General features: G+C 30.1%; 3 protein-coding genes across 3 annotated transcripts; 1 reads left to right on the top strand and 2 right to left on the bottom strand.

Moving 5' to 3' along the window:
* Positions 1–96: 96 nt before the first annotated feature.
* Positions 97–4,649, bottom strand: LOC124929239 (ATP-dependent zinc metalloprotease FtsH 1-like). The gene is made up of 15 exons (XM_047469540.1): positions 3,952–4,649; positions 3,395–3,516; positions 3,205–3,293; positions 3,080–3,115; positions 2,899–2,995; positions 2,778–2,829; positions 2,590–2,690; positions 1,927–2,485; positions 1,755–1,842; positions 1,535–1,675; positions 883–1,451; positions 670–805; positions 512–583; positions 297–434; positions 97–212 (listed from the first exon to the last, which is right to left on the bottom strand). The coding sequence occupies exons 1-15, from the start codon at positions 4,173–4,175 to the stop codon at positions 99–101; spliced, it is 2,538 nt and encodes an 845-aa protein (XP_047325496.1). The 5' UTR covers positions 4,176–4,649; the 3' UTR covers positions 97–98.
* A 6,702-nt stretch (positions 4,650–11,351) lies between these two features.
* LOC124932750 (dol-P-Glc:Glc(2)Man(9)GlcNAc(2)-PP-Dol alpha-1,2-glucosyltransferase) lies at positions 11,352–16,469 on the bottom strand. Its single transcript, XM_047473429.1, has 9 exons — positions 16,254–16,469; positions 14,927–15,098; positions 14,759–14,847; positions 13,632–13,965; positions 13,177–13,447; positions 12,336–12,473; positions 12,011–12,215; positions 11,789–11,931; positions 11,352–11,714 (listed from the first exon to the last, which is right to left on the bottom strand). The coding sequence occupies exons 2-9, from the start codon at positions 15,014–15,016 to the stop codon at positions 11,452–11,454; spliced, it is 1,533 nt and encodes a 510-aa protein (XP_047329385.1). The 5' UTR covers positions 15,017–15,098; positions 16,254–16,469; the 3' UTR covers positions 11,352–11,451.
* A 5,566-nt stretch (positions 16,470–22,035) lies between these two features.
* Positions 22,036–23,308, top strand: LOC124931872 (hevamine-A-like). Its single transcript, XM_047472447.1, has one exon. The coding sequence runs from the start codon at positions 22,087–22,089 to the stop codon at positions 23,008–23,010; it is 924 nt and encodes a 307-aa protein (XP_047328403.1). The 5' UTR covers positions 22,036–22,086; the 3' UTR covers positions 23,011–23,308.
* Positions 23,309–24,565: the final 1,257 nt, after the last annotated feature.

Here is a 24,565-nt window from a genome sequence, read left to right as displayed (position 1 = left end):
TGCGAATCTTTATAAAAATCCACTCCCAGAAAGAATGTCGCTGATGCGCGTGTAAAAGGAAAAAAGAAAAAAATAGTTTGCCTAGATATCTGATGGTTTTAAAGGAAGTAAGTTAACTGCTGCTTCTTCCTTGATCCTCCTTCTCCATACAAGTCATTCCATTGTTTCAGTTCATTCATTACTGATCCTTCTGAAGCAAAACTTGCAGCAACCTGCCCATAATCATTTAGGAAGGGAGAAAATCAAAATCAATCTTGATCCATTATTGAATTTGAGGATAATGGAAAGAAGAGTACCTGGTTTTTAGCCTGTCTCATGTCTTCCATGTTTAATGGCCTGAGGATGATTACTTTTTCCTCTTTTTTCATCGTCTCTGAGGCAACTTCTTCTGTACTCTGTCCTTCTGCTTCGGCTTTTTCCTTCTGCTTCTTCTCCTGATCATAATTGTGGACAAACGACATTGAAGAATATCAAATGGATAAACAACAACATTCATCAGAAGAGAACATACCTCCTTTTCTTTTAACCTCTCTTGTTGTATTAGCTCCCTAACAGGTCTATAAGCTGCTGTGACGCAAAGGTTCTGCATTTTTTAAACGTCGAATTTGAAACCCATTTACAAAGTTCAAAAACACTTCATCCTTCTTAACAAATGACAAATCAAAGAACCTTAAGATCGCTTCCAGTATATCCTTCTGTCATCACTGCAAGCTCCTTATAGTCGAGTTCTCCTACTTTTTCCTTCGCCAGAAGAGTTTTCAGTATCTTCTCCCGGTTCTCTACAGGTGGAAGACCAACCATAATCCTGTTTGAAAGAAACAAATTTTCAAGTGTTGTTATCTAAAAGCCGAACCACCTTTTTCACGGTCAATTGTCTTTTACCTGCGTTCGAATCGTCTAATGATAGCTTCGTCAAGATCAAAGGGTCTGTTTGTCGCTGCAAGAACAAGAATTCGCTCGGTGGGTTTCGTTAGAAGTCCATCCCAATGTGTCATGAACTCGTTCTTTATCTTCCTCATAGCCTCATGCTCTCCCACTCTAGTCCGTTGACCAAGCATGCTATCGACTTCATCAACAAACACAATCGTCGGAGAAACCTTAGCCGCAAGCGTGAACAATGCCCTGACATTCTTCTCGTCTTCACCAAACCATTTGGAGGTGATGGTTGACATCGAAACGTTGATGAAGCTAGCACCCGCTTCGTTTGCAATAGCTTTAGCAAGCATTGTTTTTCCCGTCCCGGGTGGTCCAAATAAGAGTATTCCTCTGCATGGCTTAAGTAAACCTCCTGTGAATAGATCGGGTCGTCGAAGAGGAAGCATAACCAATTCCTGAAGTGATTCTTTTATCTCATCCATAGCACCGATGTCAGCAAACGTTACCCCGACCTCTTTTGCTGGAATAACTTCCGGCCTTATGCGTTTCTCAAATTCATTGTCGGGTGGAACTTCCTGTTCAGAATTCGAAACAAGTATTACAAAAAATGGATAGAGGTATCAGGTTTAGAGAAAATGGGTAGGTAAGCCTCAATTACAGGTGTTTTTGGCAATATTGCAGCAATATTCTCTTCATCTTTCTTGACAGGCAGAGCTGATTTCTCTGTCTCTGTTTTAATCTCGGTTATCAAAGTAACGGGTTTCGCCTCGGGCTTTGTTGCAGCTTCCACTTCGGTTTTCTTAAACAATAGAAACAAGTGAGACGTGAGACATTCATGAAAATCTGGAAGGAAATAAAGAAGAAAAAGAAGAAGAAACCTTTAATGATTCAACATTTGCCTCCAGCTTAAGAGTATCTCTTACACAGCCTTTTCCATCCTGGAAGATGCTAAATCCATGGGATAAGCTGTTCCAATGGCCAATAGCAAATTATATCAAACCGACCCATTATAAGCAGGAAAAAAAATCAACAAAAGAAAACTGGTTCTACCTGGATGATGATATTACCAGCTTCCCATTTCTATATTCAGGATTCTTGTTATTCATTAAATGGTAAGATATGGCTGAAACCACAATCTCTTCAATATAATTCCCGAGGATCAGAGTATCTGCATGGCATATCGAACCAAGATCGTCGCATTCAAGATCATTGGATGCAAGTACTTCTGAAATGTGATTCTTGTTATCCTGAAACTGAATGACCTTCATATCTTCCTCTAGCTGAGCTCTCCAGCTGACAAGACGATGCTCATCTTCTGGAGGCTTGATTTCAATGTTATAAGAAAATAAACGAGAGAGTCTCTCATCAACTTCATTGCAATCATCATCAGAATCCAACATCCGAGACCCGAGTACCATAATCGAACCAGACAGTTTCTTTAACATCCTATCAAACAACTTGTAGAGTCTTGGGGACTGATTGAGAAGCCTCTCCACATCTCTGATGTATAGAATAATGGATCCACTTCCAGAGATTGAAACCAAAACCTTGTACAGAGATTGTAAGAATGTCTTTTCATCAAAAGGCAAGATGCTAGTGCGCTTAGGTGCTATAAGATCGATCAAGAAAACAATAAAAATTCCATCAATTGATATGAACATAGAGAATTTCAAATTGAGGATGATCATGTTATATAGCTTCAAATGAGGAAACCTGGATTAAAAGAAGAGGATTGGGAGCTGATACTACTTATATCTGAAGAAATGGAGGCTCTTCTTCGGTGCATTGGTGGATTATTAGAACCTTCCATAGCTCTGCTCAAAAGGGTAAGGTTGTAAAGACTGTTACTCAAGAGCTAACATAAAAAATAAATAAATAACTCATCCAGTATGAATAAACACCTTGATTTGAGATCCGGGCCGCTGCCTTGCCTGGATAACGTGCGAGAGGGAGCTGTTCATCGAAGAACATAAGATATTATTGTTGTTCATCACAAGCAAACTTTAAGAGGAAACAAAATACCTCTACTAGTAATATCTCTTGGAGGAAGAATTGAAAAGGAACCAAGCAAGCTAGAGACATGATCTAATGTCACCTCTGATATGGACCTCTTGAAACCCTACAAAAATGAAGAAAAGCATTTGTCACTCAAGTTGCACTAAAAAACTGGCCCAAACACCCTGGCTGGCTATGGTAAACTTACAGGCTGTCTTTTGGAGGAACCATATTTGCACTGCATCTGAAAGCAATCAAATGTACAGAAAATGAGAAATATGTTGGTGGCAAAGAAGAAGAAGAAGAAGAAGAAGAAGAAGAAGAAGAAGATACCTTCATAGAGAAATCAGCAACATCTAATAATAATAACTTTGCTTCAAAGTGTTGAGCAAGAGCCTTTGCCAACATTTGTTGATAGAGTTCTTCAAGATTTAGAAAGAAAAAATAAATAAATATAATCTTGTATGTTTGGAAGAGGATCATATTATTCATAACCATAACCATAACCAGAAGAAGCATATACCAGCGGGTCCTGAAAGCAAAATAGCCCTACTGGCAGGAGCAAGATTCCGAGTGTACTTAGAAACGTCCAAATGCTTCAAATACACATAAGCAGCACTCGTCAATAGAACCCGTGTGCGTTCACTACAATGAAATACAAACATTTTCAAATCGAAATGATCATGGTTATCAAAGTTTTCATGTTTTTTCTTCTTGAAACTGACCCTAGTCTGAAATTAGAAACCAATGAATTATAATGGTTTGGTCATTTGGTGTTTTGTTTTTTTTATTGAATGTGGGCCAATAAACATCATTCCAAAGACAATTCCTGTCTTTTTTTTCACTGTTTGTTATTCCATTCAACAAGCAAAGTATGCCACAAGAGGTTACCCTTACCACATCAAATGCAATCATGTTCTGTACATTCTCATTGGAAAATCCATTCATTTTTGCTTACGACAACAACAAACAAATATAGAGGAGACTATTGAATTGATCTTACACAAAATCAAAATCAATCTTAAAAACTAGTTATGCAAGACAATTAAGGATCGCAGTACATGGGTTAATGTTAATTACCTGATATAATAAGGGAACTCGTCAAACGTGACCTTACTTTCTTTGCCGTCGACGACGAGTCTCGATAGTTCCTGCTCAATTTGCTCCGACGTAATGCCGGCGGCGGAGGGGTCGCCGTAGCCAGCCCATCTGCTAACCGTTGGCCCGGAAGCGAGGCCAAGACCCACTCCGACACCAACTCCGACGCTCAATGCTGATAATAAAAACTGTTTCTGCTCCATCATCACCGTCTCCACCTCCTCCTTTCCCTATCCAAAACAGGAAACCAAAAAAGACAAAGAAAATCCTGATCTCAATCTTCTTCTCTCCCTGAACTGGGCAAACCCTTTACAAACCCATTTCTTCTATCCGTTTTCATATTAATTACTGGGTAAAATTCCCACGAATGAGCAATTGTGAAGTGAACTTTTAGGAGAATTGATTGTTTAATACAAAGAGTGGTACTAGTACTTTGAACTTTCTGAGATTCTAAAGAGACGAGATCATCATCATCTGGCATAAATTAGGATATGAAGAACAGAGAAGAGAGAAAGAGAGAGGAAACGAATCAGCGAAGATATGAAAGGGGGGAAATGGGAGTATGGGTTTTTTTTCCCTTGGATGATTTCAGACACGAGAAATGCGATGGTATCTCCGAAGAAGACGTTGGTCGATTCTTTAATGACAGGTAAAGGAGATAACTTTCTTTTTCCTTCACTTCTCTCTCTTTCTCTCTATAAAGACGTCTCTATTTATAATAATTATTATATATGGAATAATTTGGGAAGAAACATTTCTGTTGACTTTTTTACTTCACCGGTCACTCCCAATTCTCGCCGTTAAATTAGGTATAACTAAAACATTAATATTTACTTAATTAAATTTGTAATATTTATAGATGTAATATAGTCTACTCAAGTGTCATATCAGTCAAAACTCGATCAAATATCAAAATTTATGTTCGAATTTTACTAGTCGAAAATTTGAGTCTCATGAAATTGTTTTTAAAATATAATATTTTGAAGTAAAAAAAAAGATTTTTACAAATTCATCAACAATTAAAATAACAATAACAATATAAATAGTTAACGAGGATCGAGATAATATTACCTGGAATGTAGAAGATCGAGCATGTAGAAGATCGATTTGTTTATTTGCCTAGAACGTGAAAATCGAACAAGATTGATTTTTTCCTTTGATCGTAAGGGAGAATAGAGGAAGGAGAAGATAATAAGTTTAAGGATAAATGTTCTCGTAGATAAGATGAAGAGTTTAGAAGAAAAGATATGTCAAAGGATGTTTAGGGTTTCTAATATATATAAAAATGAGCTAACTACTCAAACTGAAAATATACACTCATTGACATGCATGAACGATCCCTCCCCTCTTAACATTTCTTTTCTAATTTGATCGAACTCGAGCTCGATTATAAAATTGAATTACTCAAACTTGATTTGAGATTGGTCAAACCAAGATCGAGTTGAGCTTTAATCGAACTATTCACGAATAACTTGACTCGTTTATACACTTAAGTAAGAGTGTCAAATTTAAAATACATACTAAAATATTTTATTTTTGTATACTAAATAATTAAAAGGTGACATATTTATCAAAATTAAATTAAAATCAAAACATTCAACATCTGCTTACAAATGGTTTGTTCAAATTGGATCATTTTGCTAGAAACAACTTTTAGATTTCAATTATGAAAAAATTAAAAACAATAAAGATAGGAAGTGCAAAGAAGTAAAAACAAATTATTGTTGTATGTTCATTTTCAATTATTTTGGCAAACAAGATACGATATTTACCATTTTGTAGACAAACATATTTTATAGTATACAAACTTGACATTTTAAAAAAAAATCTTCATAAATAAATCTAGTATTTTAAACTATAAAGTATTGTTAATGATATTAGATTAAACAAGTTACAATTTATCTTCTAAGCTTTAAGTAAACATCAAGCTAGTATAAATTTATGTTCCTATTTTTATTAATTGTTTTATAATTTTATACGAATATTGAAAAAAAGGAAAAAATATTGAATTTTAAATAGTATGTTTCATAATTTAAATTAATATACAATGAATAGAGTTTAGATAAGAAATATAAATATTATCCTATGGAATTACTTATTAAATTTAAAAAATGATTCCAATATATTCTATTAACATTAAGGAAAATTGAGGAGATGAATCATATATACTAATTAGTGTTTTTTTAAATGTAAAAAAAAAAATCTCTTATTTTTTTATTTTAAGTTTCCAATAAACTTGAATAAACTATAAGGAATAACTTGTATAAACTCTTTAATTTATGTCAAATTAAAGCTGAAAAATAACTTGTACAAATAATTTTGAAATAAGCTTCACATAAGGCATACAAATTGAAGAGATTTAAGATTAATAATGTTGAAAGAGTAATTAATAAGCAATAATGGAGAAGTGAAGGGGGTTAATTATATTGTTAAGATACCATTCCGTCATTAGTCATTTACTTTCCTAAAACAGAAGTGGGACCCATCCTTGCACGTGTCATTATTTTTGGCCATAAAGAGGGCTTAACAAAAAAATTGTCAAAAAGTAAAAAAAAAGAAAAGAAAAAAAAGACAAGATGGGCCCCGCAGAGACGGCGGCTGTCACTCCATCAGCCAATTGGACCCCCTCTCTCTCTTTATTATATATTCCAGACCTTTTTTTATTAAATATTAAAATTTGGATTCAAAGAGTTTCGCATTTTTTAAAATAAATATTAATGAACTTTGTTTATTCGCTTATCAGTTTATTTGTTATTTGTTATTTTTTTTTATCTATTTTATTTATATAAAAATAATAAAATTAAAAGAAGAAAAGAGATTTTTTTTGGTTAATTTCATTTTGTAATTTAATAATATTTAATATGAATGAATAGTGGTGAGCATTCAAACAAATCGATCAAATGCTATAGGGATGTATAATCTATTAAGATATTATATCGATTCAATATGAGCAGACCTTTTTTTATTAAATATTAAAATTTGGATTCAAAGAGTTTCGCATTTTTTAAAATAAATATTAATGAACTTTGTTTATTCGCTTATCAGTTTATTTGTTATTTTTTTTTATCTATTTTATTTATATAAAAATAATAAAATTAAAAGAAGAAAAGAGATTTTTTTTGGTTAATTTCATTTTATAATTTAATAATATTTAATATGAATGAATAGTGGTGAGCATTCAAACAAATCGATCAAATGCTATAGGGATGTATAATCTATTAAGATATTATATCGATTCAATATGACCAGATAATATATAGATGATTAGATATAATAAACGGATTATATATAGGGTCTGAAAATAAGACTCATTCGAATAATGGAATATTTTATTCGCACTTAAAATATATTTGTATTTTGAAATTTTAATATTTTTAGACTTACTTTTTTGCATTTATGTTACACCATTTTATTTTCATTATTTTTATTTGCTACACCATATTATTAATCTTGTGTTATATGAAATAAAAAAAAGCTTGATTGAATATTTTTATTGCAGACTTTGACCATTAAGAAGGATAGCTTTAGTAGAGAATTTTTAAGTTTAACCTCTTTCTCCATAAATAATCAAACCACAACATATTATATTTCTTTTTGGTTGATCTATCGCAGCGATTAGAACATGATTAATGTGTAATTAACTTTGATTTGATTATTTTCTACTGCTTGTAATTAATCTTCTTTTAAGAAAGAAATAATAATATACACATTTGAATTAGTCATTTCATTCTCATTCATGAATTACACATTAATTATATGTTAGAATTAACATGCCATGATTGAATGGTCACAAATTCAATAAAATAAAAACTGAAAAGGCAAAGAGAAAACCATAAAACATAAACACGATTTTTAGCACAAAGAGAAATAAGATTTTCGTGATCTCGTATTTGAAATAGTAATTAACTTTGGCTTTCTATCCTAGACAATAATTAATTAACGATTAAATATTGATTGGAAAATGTCTCTATTGTTCTATTATCCAACCACAAATTGATCGATCCAACTAAAATGTGATTCAAGTTATATGGTATAAAAAGGTCAACATTTTCATATACAAATTAATTTAGGGTAAAACTTTGTTATAAAAATATTGTGCAAAATGTAATTTTACTGTTGCACGAAATAAAGCATCTTAATAAATAAATAATTGTATTATGGGGTTGGGTTTAAGTAAGTAGGGCATGGTGTTGGTTTTAGGGAGCCTTGATTAGTTGGGATTTGGGACCTTAGTCTTAATTAATTAATTGGCCTTATATTGATTCCCATCAACTTTAAGTCTTTGGTGGAATTCGAATCTACCTTTTTCAATGTCATAATTGGAAGCAAGCGGTCAACATTATTTGTGTTTATTTGGAGCGTTAAATTTGTAAATTTTGCATAATAAGTTAACAAAAAAAACTATAATTAAATACATTTTACGCTTAAACTTAATTTTTTCTATATATTCTCTAACCGAATAAATTGAAGCAAAAAAATTTTAATTAAATCATTTCAAACGTATATAAGAATAATCTGAAACGAATCAACTAAATTAAACTTACTAAAAAACACTCTGAATTCTTTTTTATTTGTTTAGATTGTATGTTAAACTCCACTCACATCAATATCATTTAAACTATATGATACATGTATAATTAATAATAATATTAATATTCCTAATTGAATGGTCATTCAATTCATTAAAAAAAAACAACTTTACAGTAAGATGAAAATTTACTTCAATCACTATACAATTCAAGAATTGAAAAATATCCATTAATATAGAGTTTTGATAAAATAAAAATTATTTCACATTTTAAATATATTAATTAATATTATAGTTTTAAATGATAACTTTTATGGATATATCAATTTCATTTTTATGCTTAATATTAAAATTTGTTAATTTGTTGGTGTTGTCCTATTTGATTAATTATTTTAAAGTTTGTTTAATTAATGTAGAATATGTATTATTGATTGTATATGGTTGGATATAAACAATTATCAAACAAATTCAAGATCTGAATATATGGTCTTGAATCTTGATAACTAAACACATAAATAATCTTTTTTGAAAGGCAAAGGCAAAGGAAAGCCGAAAGCCATATAAAAGTATAAAACTTTAACTTTTGATTGACCACTCCTGGCCGCCCTAGATGAATCTGTCTTTTCTTTTTACTTTATGGGTTTATTTACCACAAAAGAGAAGAAAAATCAATTATTGGTGCACCACTAAAATGATCCCATGAAAGAATTAATATTATTTATTAAAAGGATAACAATTATAGTTGGTTTAAGAAGTTTTCTATTCAAATGGTTTTGTTTTGAACAATTTTTTTTCTGAAATTGGACGAAAATGATATTTGTGTCCCCTATCCCGACTCCTTTAATCCTATCCCAATTCTGTCATGAACACCAATAAATAAACATGATTAACATGAATGAATATATAATATCATCAGTACATCTATTTTTTTTTCATTTTTATTAGAGTTTTAAGTTTATTTTTTTATAATAATATAAATTTTTGATGTTTTAGAATATATAATATTAAAATATTCATTTTTATAATTTTATAAAATAATGATTTTATATTTTTTTTTAAATATTGATGTCCGAATAATTTAAGGAGACAAGTATACTTTGGTAAAAATACTTAAAAAAATATTATTTTTTTAATATTTTAAATAATAAATTGAGTGATTCAATTTATTAGAGAATAAAAAAAATAATGTTTTGTGATAGGTGAATTAAAAAAATCAATCAAATAAGTTAAAAGAATTAACTGAATATAAAATAATATTCCGAGAACAAATGTGTGGCACGTTTAAATAATGTTTGCCTGAACCGTGGTTTAATCCTAGTCATTATCCACTAAAACTTCAAATATGTTATTTTATAAATGGAGACTTTTTTCCTTGTACTAATACTATTTAGTTAATTTATAGAAAATAAAAAATATATATATTATAAAGAAAAGTAAAATAGGAAAGGAATTTATAGAACCTTAGGTTTGAGGATCCATCGATGTAAGGTTGGTCGTCCCTTAAAGTGAGTCTTTTCCAACTCAGCATCACATGTCCTGTATTTTATTATTATTATTATATGAACTCTCATTTGTGGTTATATTCTTTTCACTACTTTATTGATTTGTCATAACCATTTATTTATTTATTTATTTATTTTTAAGTCATGATTTTGTCACTATTATTAAATTGTTCAAAATTCAATTTGGTTTCTTTTCACTTTTTGATTTTGGTGCTTCTTGACAGGCAAATATTTTGCAATTAAAATTTGAAGCATTTTCTTTTCTTTTCTTTATTAATTTGCATGAATAGTTATTAGGCAAATGTACCTATTACTCCAACCAATATGAATGCATCAACATGTAGTAGTGTTCATGATCTCAACGTGTGTCGTTGTTTTGGTAGACATTTATGACCATGATACCTAATAAGATCGATATTGATTTAAAACATTTTCTCTGTATAACAAGATAGACATTGATCATGTAATGTTTGTTTTGTCGATCGCTCATTTCACTCAAAGATGTTACTGCATATGTCCAATTAAAGGAACATTTTTGGTGGTTGTGTTTGTACATGTTTTAGGTAACTGTAAATGTTTTATCGTTGAAACTTAAACAACGCTAATAAACAAGCAAACAAATAGCTTTGAATAAAGTTGAGGTTAATGACGATGAAATATTGTGCTACCATAAATATATAAATTTGCAATGTAACCGGTTAATCTGTCCCGCTTAAGGACTGACCTAGGTCAATAAATAATCTAGCAAATAGTGAATAACATGTAGTTCCCACATGGTGCAAGGCCCTCATCACTTTACCTAGAATTTGACTACCCTTATACCATCCCAAATTATTCTTGATTAGGTGGGATTGGGATATGGATGTTATGTCAATAGAAGGGTTTTAAGAAAATGCATTTAGCTTATTGTAATATGAATGTAGTCACAAAATATATAGCCTCTGATGACTTTAAGGACTAGTAATCTCATAATCTGGTGAAGCTTCAAATCAATAATTAATGTTGTCTTGGTCCCTAGTCCCTACTAACACACCCACATGCCAATTGTCCACACTAGCTAGTAATTGTGTATCTGTCTCTCCAAAGGGGATCAAATCAATGAAGTAAATTTAATAAGGAGAAATCAATGAGACTATTAATTATATAATATTAAATATAATTGATAAAATCTTTGTTATTCTAATGAGTTTTTATATTGTACAGTTATATATAGGGTAATGTAAACATAATCCACTTAAATTAAATCAAGTGACAAGAGTATTACCCCTTAAATGGAAGATTTAATAACTACTTTTTCATCATCCTCAAAACAAGTATATATTTGAGATCTCCTTTTTCTTTAAGTTTACATATTAATAAAGTTATAACTTGCGTTTAAGGATTCAAATAGTTTAGTAATCAACCAAAATTCAATATTATGTCTAAATGGGAAGTTTGTACAAGTGTGTGTTTTTACCATATGAACCTCTGGAGCCCGGGTTCATGGTCCCACTTGAAGGGCCTAAACAAGAACATGACCATTGTGAAGACATTGATAGTCACATAAGCCATGCCCATCAAGACAAGGCTCCTGTAATCAAAAATATCTTCACAATGCAAAACCAGGAAAAAGAATGGTATTGTGTAGTATCTGAATTCTATCAGTGGAGCTGGAACAAGAGTCGCAACACAACACACAAAATAAACCAACACCCATATCTTCTTTCGAGATTTTTCTGCAAATTGCCAAAAGCTTCTGATTATCAAGGGAGAAAAACCATTAAGGAGAAAATAAAAAGAGAATACTCACCCAGATTTCTTAGGATGGAGAACCAAGAGTAAACATAAAGGGGAACCAGAAGATACTTCATTGCCCAGTGAGCGTTAATAATCTTCCTCCAAATGTAAAATGGGTAATGTCGATTATCCGCAAGAAGGTAAGGATGGGCTATGCTGTAAAAGACAGTTAATTTAGATATCTTGACAACAAAATTCAAGAAAAAACATCGTGTAAGGAGATCAGTGAACATACCTGAAGAAGTGAACGGAGAGGAATCCAACACTGAGTGCCATGAACCACTGAATAATACTACGGAATTTGTTACTCCAAAACGACCGGACATAAAAGGCTATGTGGTTAGGCGTGAAGTGAAGAGGAGCAATAAACAAAGCAGAAACCAAACCGAAATACAAAATTTGTGCCACATGTGCTGAGACTGCATGTGCATCTTTTGCACCTGTACCGAAAAAAATGCAACTCAATAATAACTTATAGCGTACCAAATAGTCTTGATAACCGTATAAATACACAATATAAAATGATAATGCAAGTGGATAAAGTAGGGTTGCGGGGGTACCGAGAACTATGCTTCCATTCCAAAGAACAAAAGCAACAAAAGCAACCAACACTAATAAAAAGGGACTAAAGGAAAACAACAGCTTCCACTTCAGATGCCACATCCTTAGCAACAAGCAATTGACTTCATCAATTATACCTGTAAAATATTGCAATTCTCGTCTTGTCAAAGCGAAAACCCTCAAAAGTATTCAACACAAGAAAAAGAAAAAAAGAATGGCATTTAAATCCTTGCCATTCCTATTTTTTTTTCTCTTACCATCTTTAACTTTCCATATTAAATGAAGAAGGATAACTTAGAGCGTGTTAGATGTAGGGTTATTTGAAAATAATCTGGATTATTTGGAGAATATCTTGTTCGACATAAATTTGGGTTATTTAGGTCAAATGACTAAAATGTCATATTATTATTTAGTACTTTAAAATATTATAAAAGAATAGAGTAAGGGTAACTTGATATTTTGTGTATGATTTGATTGATGTGGGATAATGGGTTATTTGGGTTAAATCCAACCAGGCTAGTGTAACCATATTATGCAGTGACAATTTCCAAATATCCCACTATATAATCAACAATCTATTCGTGATTACATCATTCAAGTTATCAACCAAAATAGCCCAATTTTCAAAAAGAACATATATTTATACTCCTAATGTAACTCAAAAAAACCCAGATAACTTGACTATTCATAACCTAAATCAAACGGGGTTATTTGAAAACAACTACCTTGTTATTCAAATAACCCCACATCCAACATGATCTTATATAAAATGCTTTTCAACAACTCAGATTTTGTTATTGAGAATTTAATAGACAGATGTATAAATTAAGATGTACAAACCTGATGAATAAACAAGGGAAGGAGAGTTTGTCATCTGACTATAATGATTGACAGAATTCTCAGAAGTACCAAGCCTGCGCTTTCTCAAGATGGAGCGCTCTCTGACACTGAGTGTCTCCTGACCATCTCTTTCTGCTGATACATCGATACTATCAATTTTTTTCCCATCAGTTTCTTCATGGACAAGAGTGCAGTTTATAATCCCAATGCAAGCAACAAATAATATCCAGATGATGTTTGTTTGTCGTAGCAATACTGCGAACAATCCAAGCTGTAGATAAGCAGAAATATCATAATTTTCTTCTTGCTTATTAAAGGCAATTAGCAAAGCTTATTATCTAATCCCTTTATTCTGGAAATAAAGTGTAACAGAAAACTTGAAAAAATAACAGTTTCTAATAGTTGCATATAAAATGATGTAAGCTGTTAATTAATGCAAATGCTGATAACATTACCAATGCACTGCAGGCATACTTCCTTTTAAGACATGCCAGGTAAGTAGCAAGCACAGCAGTAACAGATGCTACATCAGTGTAGTAAAGAAAAGTGAAGAACCAGTGGAGGGGGTACAACGCCATTACTACAGCAAAAGCAGTTGCTTTCCTTTCATCCAGAGTAGGCCTCAACTGGGTGATTACTTCATAAACCAAAATGCTGCAGATTACGGCCAAAACACCATTTGTCGACCTTAGGATAGACGATGAGCAAGCCTCATAAAACGATGAAACAACTTTCACACAAAACATTCCTGGAAACAGAGAACCAACATAGGCAAGTGAAACATAGTACCTGCAAAAGTTAAAAATTTCATGTATCAATTTGTATGCTTATAACTGACCCTTTTAGAATACTCTTATTAATGGCTGCTGACTAACTCGACAAGAAGATTATCACATATTTCAAAACCATTCTACAAAAATTTTTACATCATATACCCAGAGAATGCCAAAGTAGTTACTGTATTTGATATCCAAAGATTAAAAGTTCATTCTCAATGGCTTGAATAACTTTGATTATGCCTGTCAATTTGTTAACTTCCATTTTTTATTTATTTGGATTTTGACTAAGTAATTTTTGTGAAACTTGTATGTAAAAACATTTACCAGGTGATGTACGAATAAATATCTATGTAATATATGTCAAGTACTGTCAAATTGATAAAGAATCAAACTAGAGGCCGTAAAGAAATAATTTCATACATAGAAATGATTAATAAAAACAATCCTTTGCATTTCAATGTTGCTTGATGATTGAGTTGTTATAAGTGTTCAAAACTTTGTATGAACATTATTTGTATTATTAGAAGTTGTCATTGCAACAACTCTACTAAAGAAAACCTTGACTTTTAACACCCTATATCCCTGAAGCCTACTAAATGCTGGAAAAAAAAACAGGTACATTAATCAGACTTTCCAAATGACAATTTTAACATACCAGAAATATGTTTAAACACATTAACAAAACAGAAAAATTAAGCACATAGTTCTACAGTCATTATTTAATTTGAGATAAGTTTGACTGATCCAATTAGTAAAGAAAATGAAAATAGTGAAAAAGGGATATTCCTTGTAGAAAAACTCACAATCCAGGAGGAGTTGTGATCATAGGATCCCAACTAGTGAAATATCCCTTGCAATATTGCTGCGCCTGAGGCACGTGGAATATCTCATCCTGCATCATTCATTCAATTGTATATTAAAAATCAGTTAGAACTATTGGAGTAGATGCACTGAAAGATGAGACTAAATACCATGTAAGGGTCAGGAACAATGTGATTGACGAGGATGGAGATAGGAATAACCCACGAGCTCACAATTAAGGCAACTGCTATTCTCCCCATCCCTCTCTCTTTAGAGACTAGATTCGATCACCAAAATGATTTGAAGAGGAAGAAGTAGTCCATGTATATCGTCTGTTTGATTCTGTTAGGCACATTAGGGCTCCATATCAAAAAGGGATTAAGACAAATATTGGGGACAACTGTCTTTAATTGTTAAAATAGTCCCCAAACTTATCTTTCTTTTATTTCAGTTTGTCCTTAGTGTTTTAACACAATATTAGGGTTAACCTCTTATCTGTTAGGGCTAGCTTATTTTCTGTTCAGAAGTAATCAGTTGTCCTTATGATATAAAAGGTAGCTACAGTAATCAACGAAATATTCATATTTTCATGAAGAGAAAGATGTGCATCTCTCCATTATTCTCTCTTTTTTCCTTCTCTCCTTTCACCATTTAACTTGTAAAGTGGTAGCAGAGCCACCTTCCCGCCAACCTCTCAAATTTTCACTATTTCTGATACAAGAGCGCTCAAGCAGATAAGCAAACCAGTGACAACTTCACCAGCAGATTATTGAGTTATTAAAAAAAAAAATCTCTATGAAAACGTTTAGATTCACTTCTTCCAGTGACAACCATTGTCGTGAAACCGGGGAAGGTTCAAAAAACAGTGGCGCGTATGAAAACGTTTAGATTCACTTCAATCTCGCTGCAATGACAACCATTGTAGTGAAGCCGGGGAAGGTTCGAAATGGTGGCGCCTATGAAAACATTTAGATTCACTTCAATCTCGCTCCAGTGACAACCATCTTGTTAGATAGGGGCAACTAAGTTTACACAATCTTAGAAAACATGTAGAACTTTGATTTTGGCAAGTTTTCAATTCAATCCATCGGTTAAATTGCAAGATATGATCAAATCTCCATCAATTTTTCAGCAATTCGTTATCTAAAATTCAACTTTGACACCTTAGAGATTTTGATTCATATCACTTATCAAACATTTAAAACAATTCAATCTAGATTAGCTAGAAACCAGTCCAACACATCATCTAACAATTTAGAACTAAAATCTAATCCGAGCATTTTGGAAAATCCAAAGATCTTAAGTTATTGTTTTATCAAAACTCGTCTAATTGCAATGATATGAAGATCTATTACAAGCTAAGCAACTAGAATATATATAGGAGTTATGTAAGCAATTGTATCATGTATTCATCCTTTCTAATCATTAAAAACAGTAAATAGACCTTGGATTATCTTTCTAAGCCAATATTTCCCTCGTTTTTTAGCTCTCGGGTACCTGTAAACTGTAGTAGCCGGTCTAGGTAGCAACCAGCCAGCAGAAGTGTCGACCCTCAGAGCAACTCTACTTTTTTTTCTTCCAATCGTACCCTTTCGCACGGAATCGCATCCAGGAATGGTCTAGACTCAGTTTCCAGCCCCAAGTTCGATCTCCTCGTGCGGCTGCCGCGGTCGTGCTCCCCCTTCGCGAACCAGGAACGTTTTTCTTCTTTCTTTGTTCTTCTTCAGTTTTTTCTGAAACGGTGCCGTTTCTTTGTTCTTCCATATGCAATCAATGAACAGTAAAAAAAATATAAACACAATATTATTTAAATAGAATTAGTTCAAATTCAATTAATTTTGAATTGATTTTGATATGTAAAATTGATGGTCATCTATATTTTAAAGTTAAGTGAATTTAAAATTTAATTTTTATATATTGAAAAGCATTTAAAAAGAAAAATTAAATAATTAATTTTGCATTGTAATTGTAGGAGGAACAATCAAATAAATAGACAACATCATATAGGGGATCCCATATAGGTGTGAAGAAAAATAATTTTAACAAAATAATTTCAAATACTAAATTTTATATAAAATTTACCAGTCAAATTATATAAAAGGCTATTAAGATATAACATTACTTATTATTAATATGCTTATTTTTATTTATAGTAAATTACTAAATTAAATACACATTGAGTTAGAAAATAATAATTAAAATAACCTATATCATAAATCTAACATAAAATTTTAAATAAATAAATTACATACTTAGATTGATTGGTTTTAAGTCAAATAAATATTTTTATTTTAATTGGAGCTTTAATTAATTTGATAAAGATTTGAACAATTCAACTTCTTATAAAAAAAATTAAGACTTTGTTTACTTAACATGCACAATAAATATGTAAAACAATTTAATAATGACTAAATGAAAAACACATTAACAAGATCAAACTCAATATATATATATAGATAGATATATAAAGATGCCCATCAATTTTTTAATTCTAAATGTCTTTTTCTCAAAATATATTAAGAGTGATTTCACTCTTTTTAATTTTTTATTTGATAATTTAATTAAAAAATATATATTTTAAGTTGTATTCTTTCTCATATTTTTTTAATTATTAAAATATCTTATTATATATATAAATATACTTAAATTTAATATATATATATATATATATATATAAATCTTAAAATTATTAAAATATTATATATATATATATAACAAACTTAAATATATTTTTAAATTATATATAGATATATATTAATATAATTTTTTATTTTAGAAAAGTTAAATAAATTTTGTAAATACATTTATTTTTTTAATTATATATATTAGTATGTTTTTTAAATTATATTATATATATATTTGTTATTGATATAACTTTATTATATATATAATTTTTGTAATTTTGAAATATAATTTTCAAAACCTTTAATCAACATACACTATATGAGATCAACAAACCTCTCTAAAATAATAAATAATTTTTTTAGTTAAGGTAGAATATCTTGACATCCCACAAGAAGATACAAAAAAAAATAGATGTTTAACTTTTTATTATGAAAAAATAAATAGTATATTTAAGGATGTAGAGCTAAACTTTTATCACAATGAAAGGTTTAATTAAAATAAATTACAATCACTCTCAAATTATCCTATTAATGTTTTCAAATTCCCAATTTCAATTTTTAACTGAATTATTTTCCCAATAAATAATTTCTTGTAGCAAACCAATTTTGATAATAAAGAAATTCATTAGGTTAAATAAAAAGTTATGATAAATAATAATAGGAAAAATGAGATTTAAAAATGGTAAAAATAATGAATAGAAGGCCAAATAAATTTAAAAATCAAAACACAATGGAAAAGACTTTATAATACATACATATATTCTTTGCAAATCTATCATTTTGAGATGTAGAGAAAAGTAATTTATAATAAACTTGGAAGAATATTATCAAAACAAGGAGAGGAACTGGATTTCATTAGTTACCAAGCTAAATAATTTTACTCAAATTCAAGTTTATAAACATACTTGATGAGAAGTTTTGAAAGAGCCAAATAATAGGACAGAACTATATATATATATATATAGGTTATTTTTTAGTGGTCCATATGACTAGAAAATAATTGTTAAACTAGATCGTAATCATTCCATTTGTGTTTTTTTTTCTCTTATCATTGTAAGTGTAAATGATCGCATTATCTTTTAATATGCCTAGACAATTTTTATAAAAATAATTATTATGGATAATTATTTTGTTTAAAAAAAGTTAATTTAACATATTTTGAATAGGCTTTATTTATTTCAATTATTAGTTATTTGCATGTTTTTATTTTAACTAAACAATAATAAGAAATATCACTTTTGTGTATAATGTTTTTTATATTTATTTAATTATTTACATGATTTTGTTTTTTTATATTTTTCATTTTATTTGAAATAATTATTTATACATTTATTTTTGTTTGAAATTGATCATTATATATTTATTTTTATTTAAATTTACATCATAAATATTGAAAATTATTTAAAATATTATAAAAAACATTAGGTGTATCTATTTTTAAGTCCTATTGTGGGTAAAATTTTCACCACCATCTTCTTCAGATGATTTATTCAACTTTATTCTCAAACGACCACGACGTATTTGTTCTGTTTTATTTCCACACAACGATGTTGCAGACTATTAAGACTAAGACGACGACAAGATTGCTACTCATTCGTCTTCTCTATATTAAAATATTTTGTGTTTGTATTCCAAAATCATCTTTAAACAATTAAAATTTTGTTAGTATTGAAAGAGAAAAATTGTACAGTCATATAGTTAAAATGTACAAAATTTAAAATATGTTATCGTAGTACAAAACCCGCAATATATTACACCAAAACGACGAATATTTGAAAACGAAGTGTATCTATTAGTCGAAATAAACTTTAACCCAAATTTGAGAAAGAACCTAGTTGAAAGTTTAGACAATCAATAATTTTACATTAATTATAAAAAAAAATCAAAAACAATTTCAAACATATAAAGATGTTTTAAACTTAATTAAATGTGGATGCATTCTATCTGTGTTATGGTATAACTATCCGGTTTTTGTAATTTGTGGAATTATACTTTAAATAAAGTATTTTATATTAATTATTGACAAATGATATTTAATGTAGTGAGAAATGTTCAATATAATTCTTTTATTTTATTTTATTTTCACAATTATATTCAGCTTACTATCTGTTTAATTTGTAAATTGAGATATATTTGCTTGACTAATTCTTTATATAATCTCGTTCTTTATTGCTTAGATTAAAGACGATTAGAATATTATATAAGCTCGTTTGATAAATTGCCGTATTTAGTTTTTTTGGGAATCATTTTTTGGGTTTCTTTTTTTAAATTGCTTTTATTGAATCAATATTTTTTTATTATTAAATTTAACTTTCAAAGACAAAGACAATTTTTTTTAATAATTTATTTTAAATAACTCAACATTTTATTAAAATTAAAAAAACAAAACTCATAAAATACTTAATAAAACATCACATGTTCAATTAAGCTCCAAACCATCAACTCTAAGAGATAGTTTGATCAAGTTTTTTTAAACATTTTTATAGGCTTTTATAAAATGTAAATTCATATTAAAAATAAAATTTAATAAAAATAAAATAAAGGAATTTTAATATTAAAATAAATAATGTAATTATGTAAGTAGACATTATGTAATAAGAGAAATGAATTAAAAAAACTCCAAAATACGTAATATAAGACAGCTCTTCAAGTTAGAGCGATGAAAATCAAAAGCTTACTATAATAAGAGGAGGTTTAATTAAAATGATAGAGAGTATAAATTTGTTGATAAGAAATATTATTTTTTAAGTCTGTAAATTTATTTTAGAGATTATAACACCAAATTCATGCTATAATTTATAATTAACTTTTCCAAAAGAGTTTTCAAATTTGATTGTTTAAATTGGTCTTCCCAAACTAATATATTTTATTTATTTATTTTTGATCTAGTATACTATAAGTTATTATATTTATTTTAATATTATATCTTATTATTAAATATATTTTAAATTTAATTATTTATATATAATATAATAATTGTTATTATCATTTAATATTTTTATAAATACTTTTTTAATATATCTATAATATTTTTTTAATAATAAATAAAAATTATTATAATCTACTTTATCTATTTTAATTATAATAAGTTAGTTTTGACATTTTTTTCCCTTTTTCATATACTATTATTTACTAAATTAAAATTTAAAAATGTAAAAAAGTTATTAATTTTATAAAATAAATATAATTTAATATGATATTTAATTTTTTACAAATATTAAAATATAAAAGATAGAAATTAAATATAATTAAAATTATGATAATAATTATATTGTATAAAAATAATAATTTAATAGTGTAAATATACCATTTAAAAATATAAATAATTAAATTTAAAATATATTTAATAATAAATTATAATATTAAAAAAATATATATAATTGAGTTTTAAATAATAAACTAAGTTAATTTACTATATAATATAATCAGTGAAGAATGTCAATATATACTTGTTCCGACTTGGGTATTATTTGAAAAGATAAGGGAGTGAGTATGATTTTTTGTTTTAATTGATTATTCAAATAATCCCAGTTACCCCCAATGAACAAGTCCTACCCGACCCGAATCCCCACTTCCGCCTGTAACTCAAGAAGTGTCTATAAAATATATTCAAGTGTCAATTCAATTTTTTACAAACCGGATGATGGCGTCAAATTATTCTTTAATTGTCAAAATGAATATATTCTCTATCTCTATCTCTAGGATTATTAATTTTTTAATTCACATTATTCTATTCAAATAAAACAAAACATAAAAAAAAAAAATTAACTTCCCCATAACACCATTCAATTTTTTTTACCTTCTACCTTATATCTCCTTAATTCTCAAAATCAGGACATGATGGGGGTGAAATTACTCACTATCTCTGCCGCTGATTTTGTTTTGTTTTTTGAAATTTTATCTAAAATTATTTATCTTATCATATCATTTTTTTTAACTACTTAAGAAGATAAGAACTTATCAAATTCACACCCATATTTAAACTCAAAATAGGTTAAAACACTCTAACCCACGTCTATTCTCAAACATAATTCGTTTTCTATCAAACTCTCTCTCTCCAACAAGTGTTCAAAACTCAAAATTTGTTTAAAATTTTAATTTGGTTATTTAACTTTGAATTTAATTGAATTTTATAAGTTTAAATTTTAGTTTAATTTTTATTATATAATTTGTCTATATATTTAACTTTTTTTTAATCTTATATATTTTTATATCATAAATTTATAACAATAAACAAAATTAATAAAAAAAAAAAACTAAAAATTAATAAAAACATTTTTTTTAAATAAAAGACAGATTAAAAAATGAAAAAAAAAACAATAATCCGTTACAAAATAAAAAATTAAAAAAAATGGATATTCGGGTTACTAAATCAAAAAATTATTATATATAGTTGTTGTAAAATAAATATTCTAATAATATTTTTTGGTTTAAAAATGAATAACTGTTTTTATGTTATAGACTTTTAGTTACTATAATGAGTTTGAGAATAATGTAAGATAAAACTATAATAGGTCATACTTTTCAAAAAGGCTACACGTGCTCAACATCAATCGAAGTAAGGGGCTATACATGTATTTTAGTAATATTATTATCAGAGATGACGACGGGAGCATATAATTCATACTTTTTTAATGTATAAAGGATTAGGATGTCTATATAATAGATTTCATCTCTTTACCAACAAAGACGACAACAACAACAAAATGGTTTCTTCTACCATGTTTATCCTGTTTCTAGCTCCGCTCCTCCTCTTTCCTGCTTCCGGCGTTTCCTCCGACCAAGTCGTAACGTATTGGGGACAGAATGGGGACGAGGAGGGAACACTGGCTAGCGCATGCGCAACTGGAAAATACGCACACATCAACATAGCTTTCCTCACCGATTTCGGTTCCGGTAGAGTCCCCCGACTCAACCTCACCAGCCACTGCAGCAACCCCACAACCACAAACAGCACCTGCAACATGAGCGATGATATCCGCTTTTGCCAGAAACGTGGAATTAAAGTCATGCTCGCCATTGGGGGGAGTTATGCTCTATCCTCAAGGGATGACGCCAAAAACGTCTCCATATACCTGTGGAACAACTTTCTCGGCGGCCGATCGGAATCACGGCCACTTGGTAACGCCGTCCTGGACGGGATACAATTCATGATCCAGCAGCAGGACCTCCCATACTATGATGACTTGGCTAAGTTTCTATCAAATTACAACAACACTTCTTCTTCTTCTTCTTCTAGTACTGGAAAGCTTTATCTGGGTGCGGCACATCCTTGTCCAACTCCGGGGGGCACATCAATGGGGCGTGCAATTAATACGGGATTGTTTGATTTTGTTTCCATTCAATCCTCCTACTATTCCACTACCAATAACCGCCAGTGCGACTATAATGGAAACATAGGCGAGTTTGTGAATTCGTGGGAGACATGGACCACAATGATTCCCGCAGGAAAGATATATCTGGGTCTGCCAGCATCTCCCCAGGTGGCTCAAAGAGGCTTCATTCCCGCCGATGTCCTGAAGTCGGAGATCCTGCCTGTGGTGACCAAGTCGGCCAGGTTCGGAGGAGTCATGGTCTGGTCCAAGTTCTGGGATGATAAGACTGGCTATACCGACCAAATCAACATCTAGCTAGCTAGCTAGCTGCTAACTGTGCAGTTTTCACATAATCTCATCTTTTTTACAAGCACGCAAGTGAGTGAGTGAGTGCGATTTCCCTATCCGGGTTTCGTATGATTGAGGTGTGTTTTTTTTGCTGCTAATGGAGTGCGATTGAGTTGAGCGTGTCTGGAGTTCCTAATTATCATTTGTGATAATTAAGTGATTTGTTTCTTCTTTCTTGTAAGCTGTGTTTATACAAATAATTTTGTTGTGGCATATAATATAGCATAGCATAGCATAGCATACCAATCAAACAACCTAATTCTTAAATCAATTTAAAACAGCAGTACAAAATTGAACAAGCTAATATCCACCTCCTCCTAGTACTACTACCACACTAAAATCAACATTTTTTTAACCATTCATATAACACCAACATGGGAGGAGAATGATAAAGTTAACAAGTATAGATGCATCACAAGAACAAAGAATAAAACCAACCTGAGTTATTCTTCCACACTCAGGATGATCAAATAAGGATTTTGGGGATTTCAACTAGACTTCCCTGACCTGGATATTATGAGTGGACAGGAAAAGCCAGATAGGCTTTCTATCGCTCTGGACAATTGCCACCTGATCTCCTTTCTTTACCATTCCTTCTCCTGCAATCCAACATCCATCTAAATATATTTTTTTCTTTTTTATATGATATAATATGAGTGGGAATGGGAATTGTTGGGAAGAAAGTGAAAGCAAGAGTTGGGCAAACCTGATGTTGATGGGTCCGGTGTTTAGTTACCCGTAGGGAAAAACACCCCATGTGCCCGTCCGAAAATAGTTTCTACATTAAGTACTTGTCTAGTTTAAGTGTTTATTTGCCCTTTATTTTATATTTTTATGATGTTTGGGAAGTTTTTTGAGAAAGAAAGACTGAAAGAATTTGGATTGAGCCTAATGGGTTTTGGAATGAAATGATGGAATGCATCCAATTCGCCTGCATGAGAAAGGTCAGGCCTCGAGAATAAGGTCTAATATTTGCACTACGAATGAGTGATCATTGAATGGATGTCTTCTTCAGGCTTCAAGCTTCTCTTACGACGGTGATCCTGAAGCTTCCTTGCATAACGGTGATCCTGAAGCTTTCTTGCATGATGAGGTTCTCCCGAGTTTTGTAGGAAAATGCTACACTTAAAGGTTCATCTTAAATGATCTAGGCATGAAGTCCTAAATGCATTATTCAATCATTTTGATCCTAAGTCTAGTTCATCTAACAAGGCTCAGAGGGTAAATACCATAAGTAAGGTAAAGCATGAAGAGCAATGATAATCAATAACACCAATCAATAATATTCAATGGATATAGCAGGCGAATAAATCTTCCTAAAAAATTCCATTTAAGCATAACAAATTCAATTCATCAATCATCATGCAAATCAAATAATCAACTTCAATGAAATCAAGTTAAGCATGTAAGCACATTTATCACAATCATTGAACTAGAGTCATCAATTGGAAGCACTTGAACATGCAATTCAAACATGATTTCATCAATTCAATTTGATCATCTGACCATACTCATGCCAATC

Source organism: Impatiens glandulifera, chromosome 3 (genome assembly GCF_907164915.1).
Source record: "Impatiens glandulifera chromosome 3, dImpGla2.1, whole genome shotgun sequence".
NCBI classification, from domain to species: domain Eukaryota; kingdom Viridiplantae; phylum Streptophyta; class Magnoliopsida; order Ericales; family Balsaminaceae; genus Impatiens; species Impatiens glandulifera.
The sequence above is the reverse complement of the archived record's forward strand: the minus strand, read 5'-3'. Positions and strand labels throughout refer to the sequence as shown.

Bases quoted from the DNA above. Each gene is read 5' to 3' on its own strand.
- LOC124931872 (XM_047472447.1), top strand. From the start codon at position 22,087: ATGGTTTCTTCTACCATGTTTATCCTGTTTCTAGCTCCGCTCCTCCTC.
- LOC124932750 (XM_047473429.1), bottom strand. From the start codon at position 15,016: ATGGGGAGAATAGCAGTTGCCTTAATTGTGAGCTCGTGGGTTATTCCT. The intron at 12,474-13,176 runs GTTTGTACATCT...AATATTTTACAG, and splicing joins TTCCCTTGTTTATTCATCAG to GTATAATTGATGAAGTCAAT. The intron at 11,932-12,010 runs GTATGTTCACTG...TGTCTTTTACAG, and splicing joins CTCTCCGTTCACTTCTTCAG to CATAGCCCATCCTTACCTTC.
- LOC124929239 (XM_047469540.1), bottom strand. From the start codon at position 4,175: ATGATGGAGCAGAAACAGTTTTTATTATCAGCATTGAGCGTCGGAGTT. The intron at 2,830-2,898 runs GTATTTTGTTTC...TTCGATGAACAG, and splicing joins AAGAGATATTACTAGTAGAG to CTCCCTCTCGCACGTTATCC. The intron at 213-296 runs GTACTCTTCTTT...GATTATGGGCAG, and splicing joins TGAGACAGGCTAAAAACCAG to GTTGCTGCAAGTTTTGCTTC.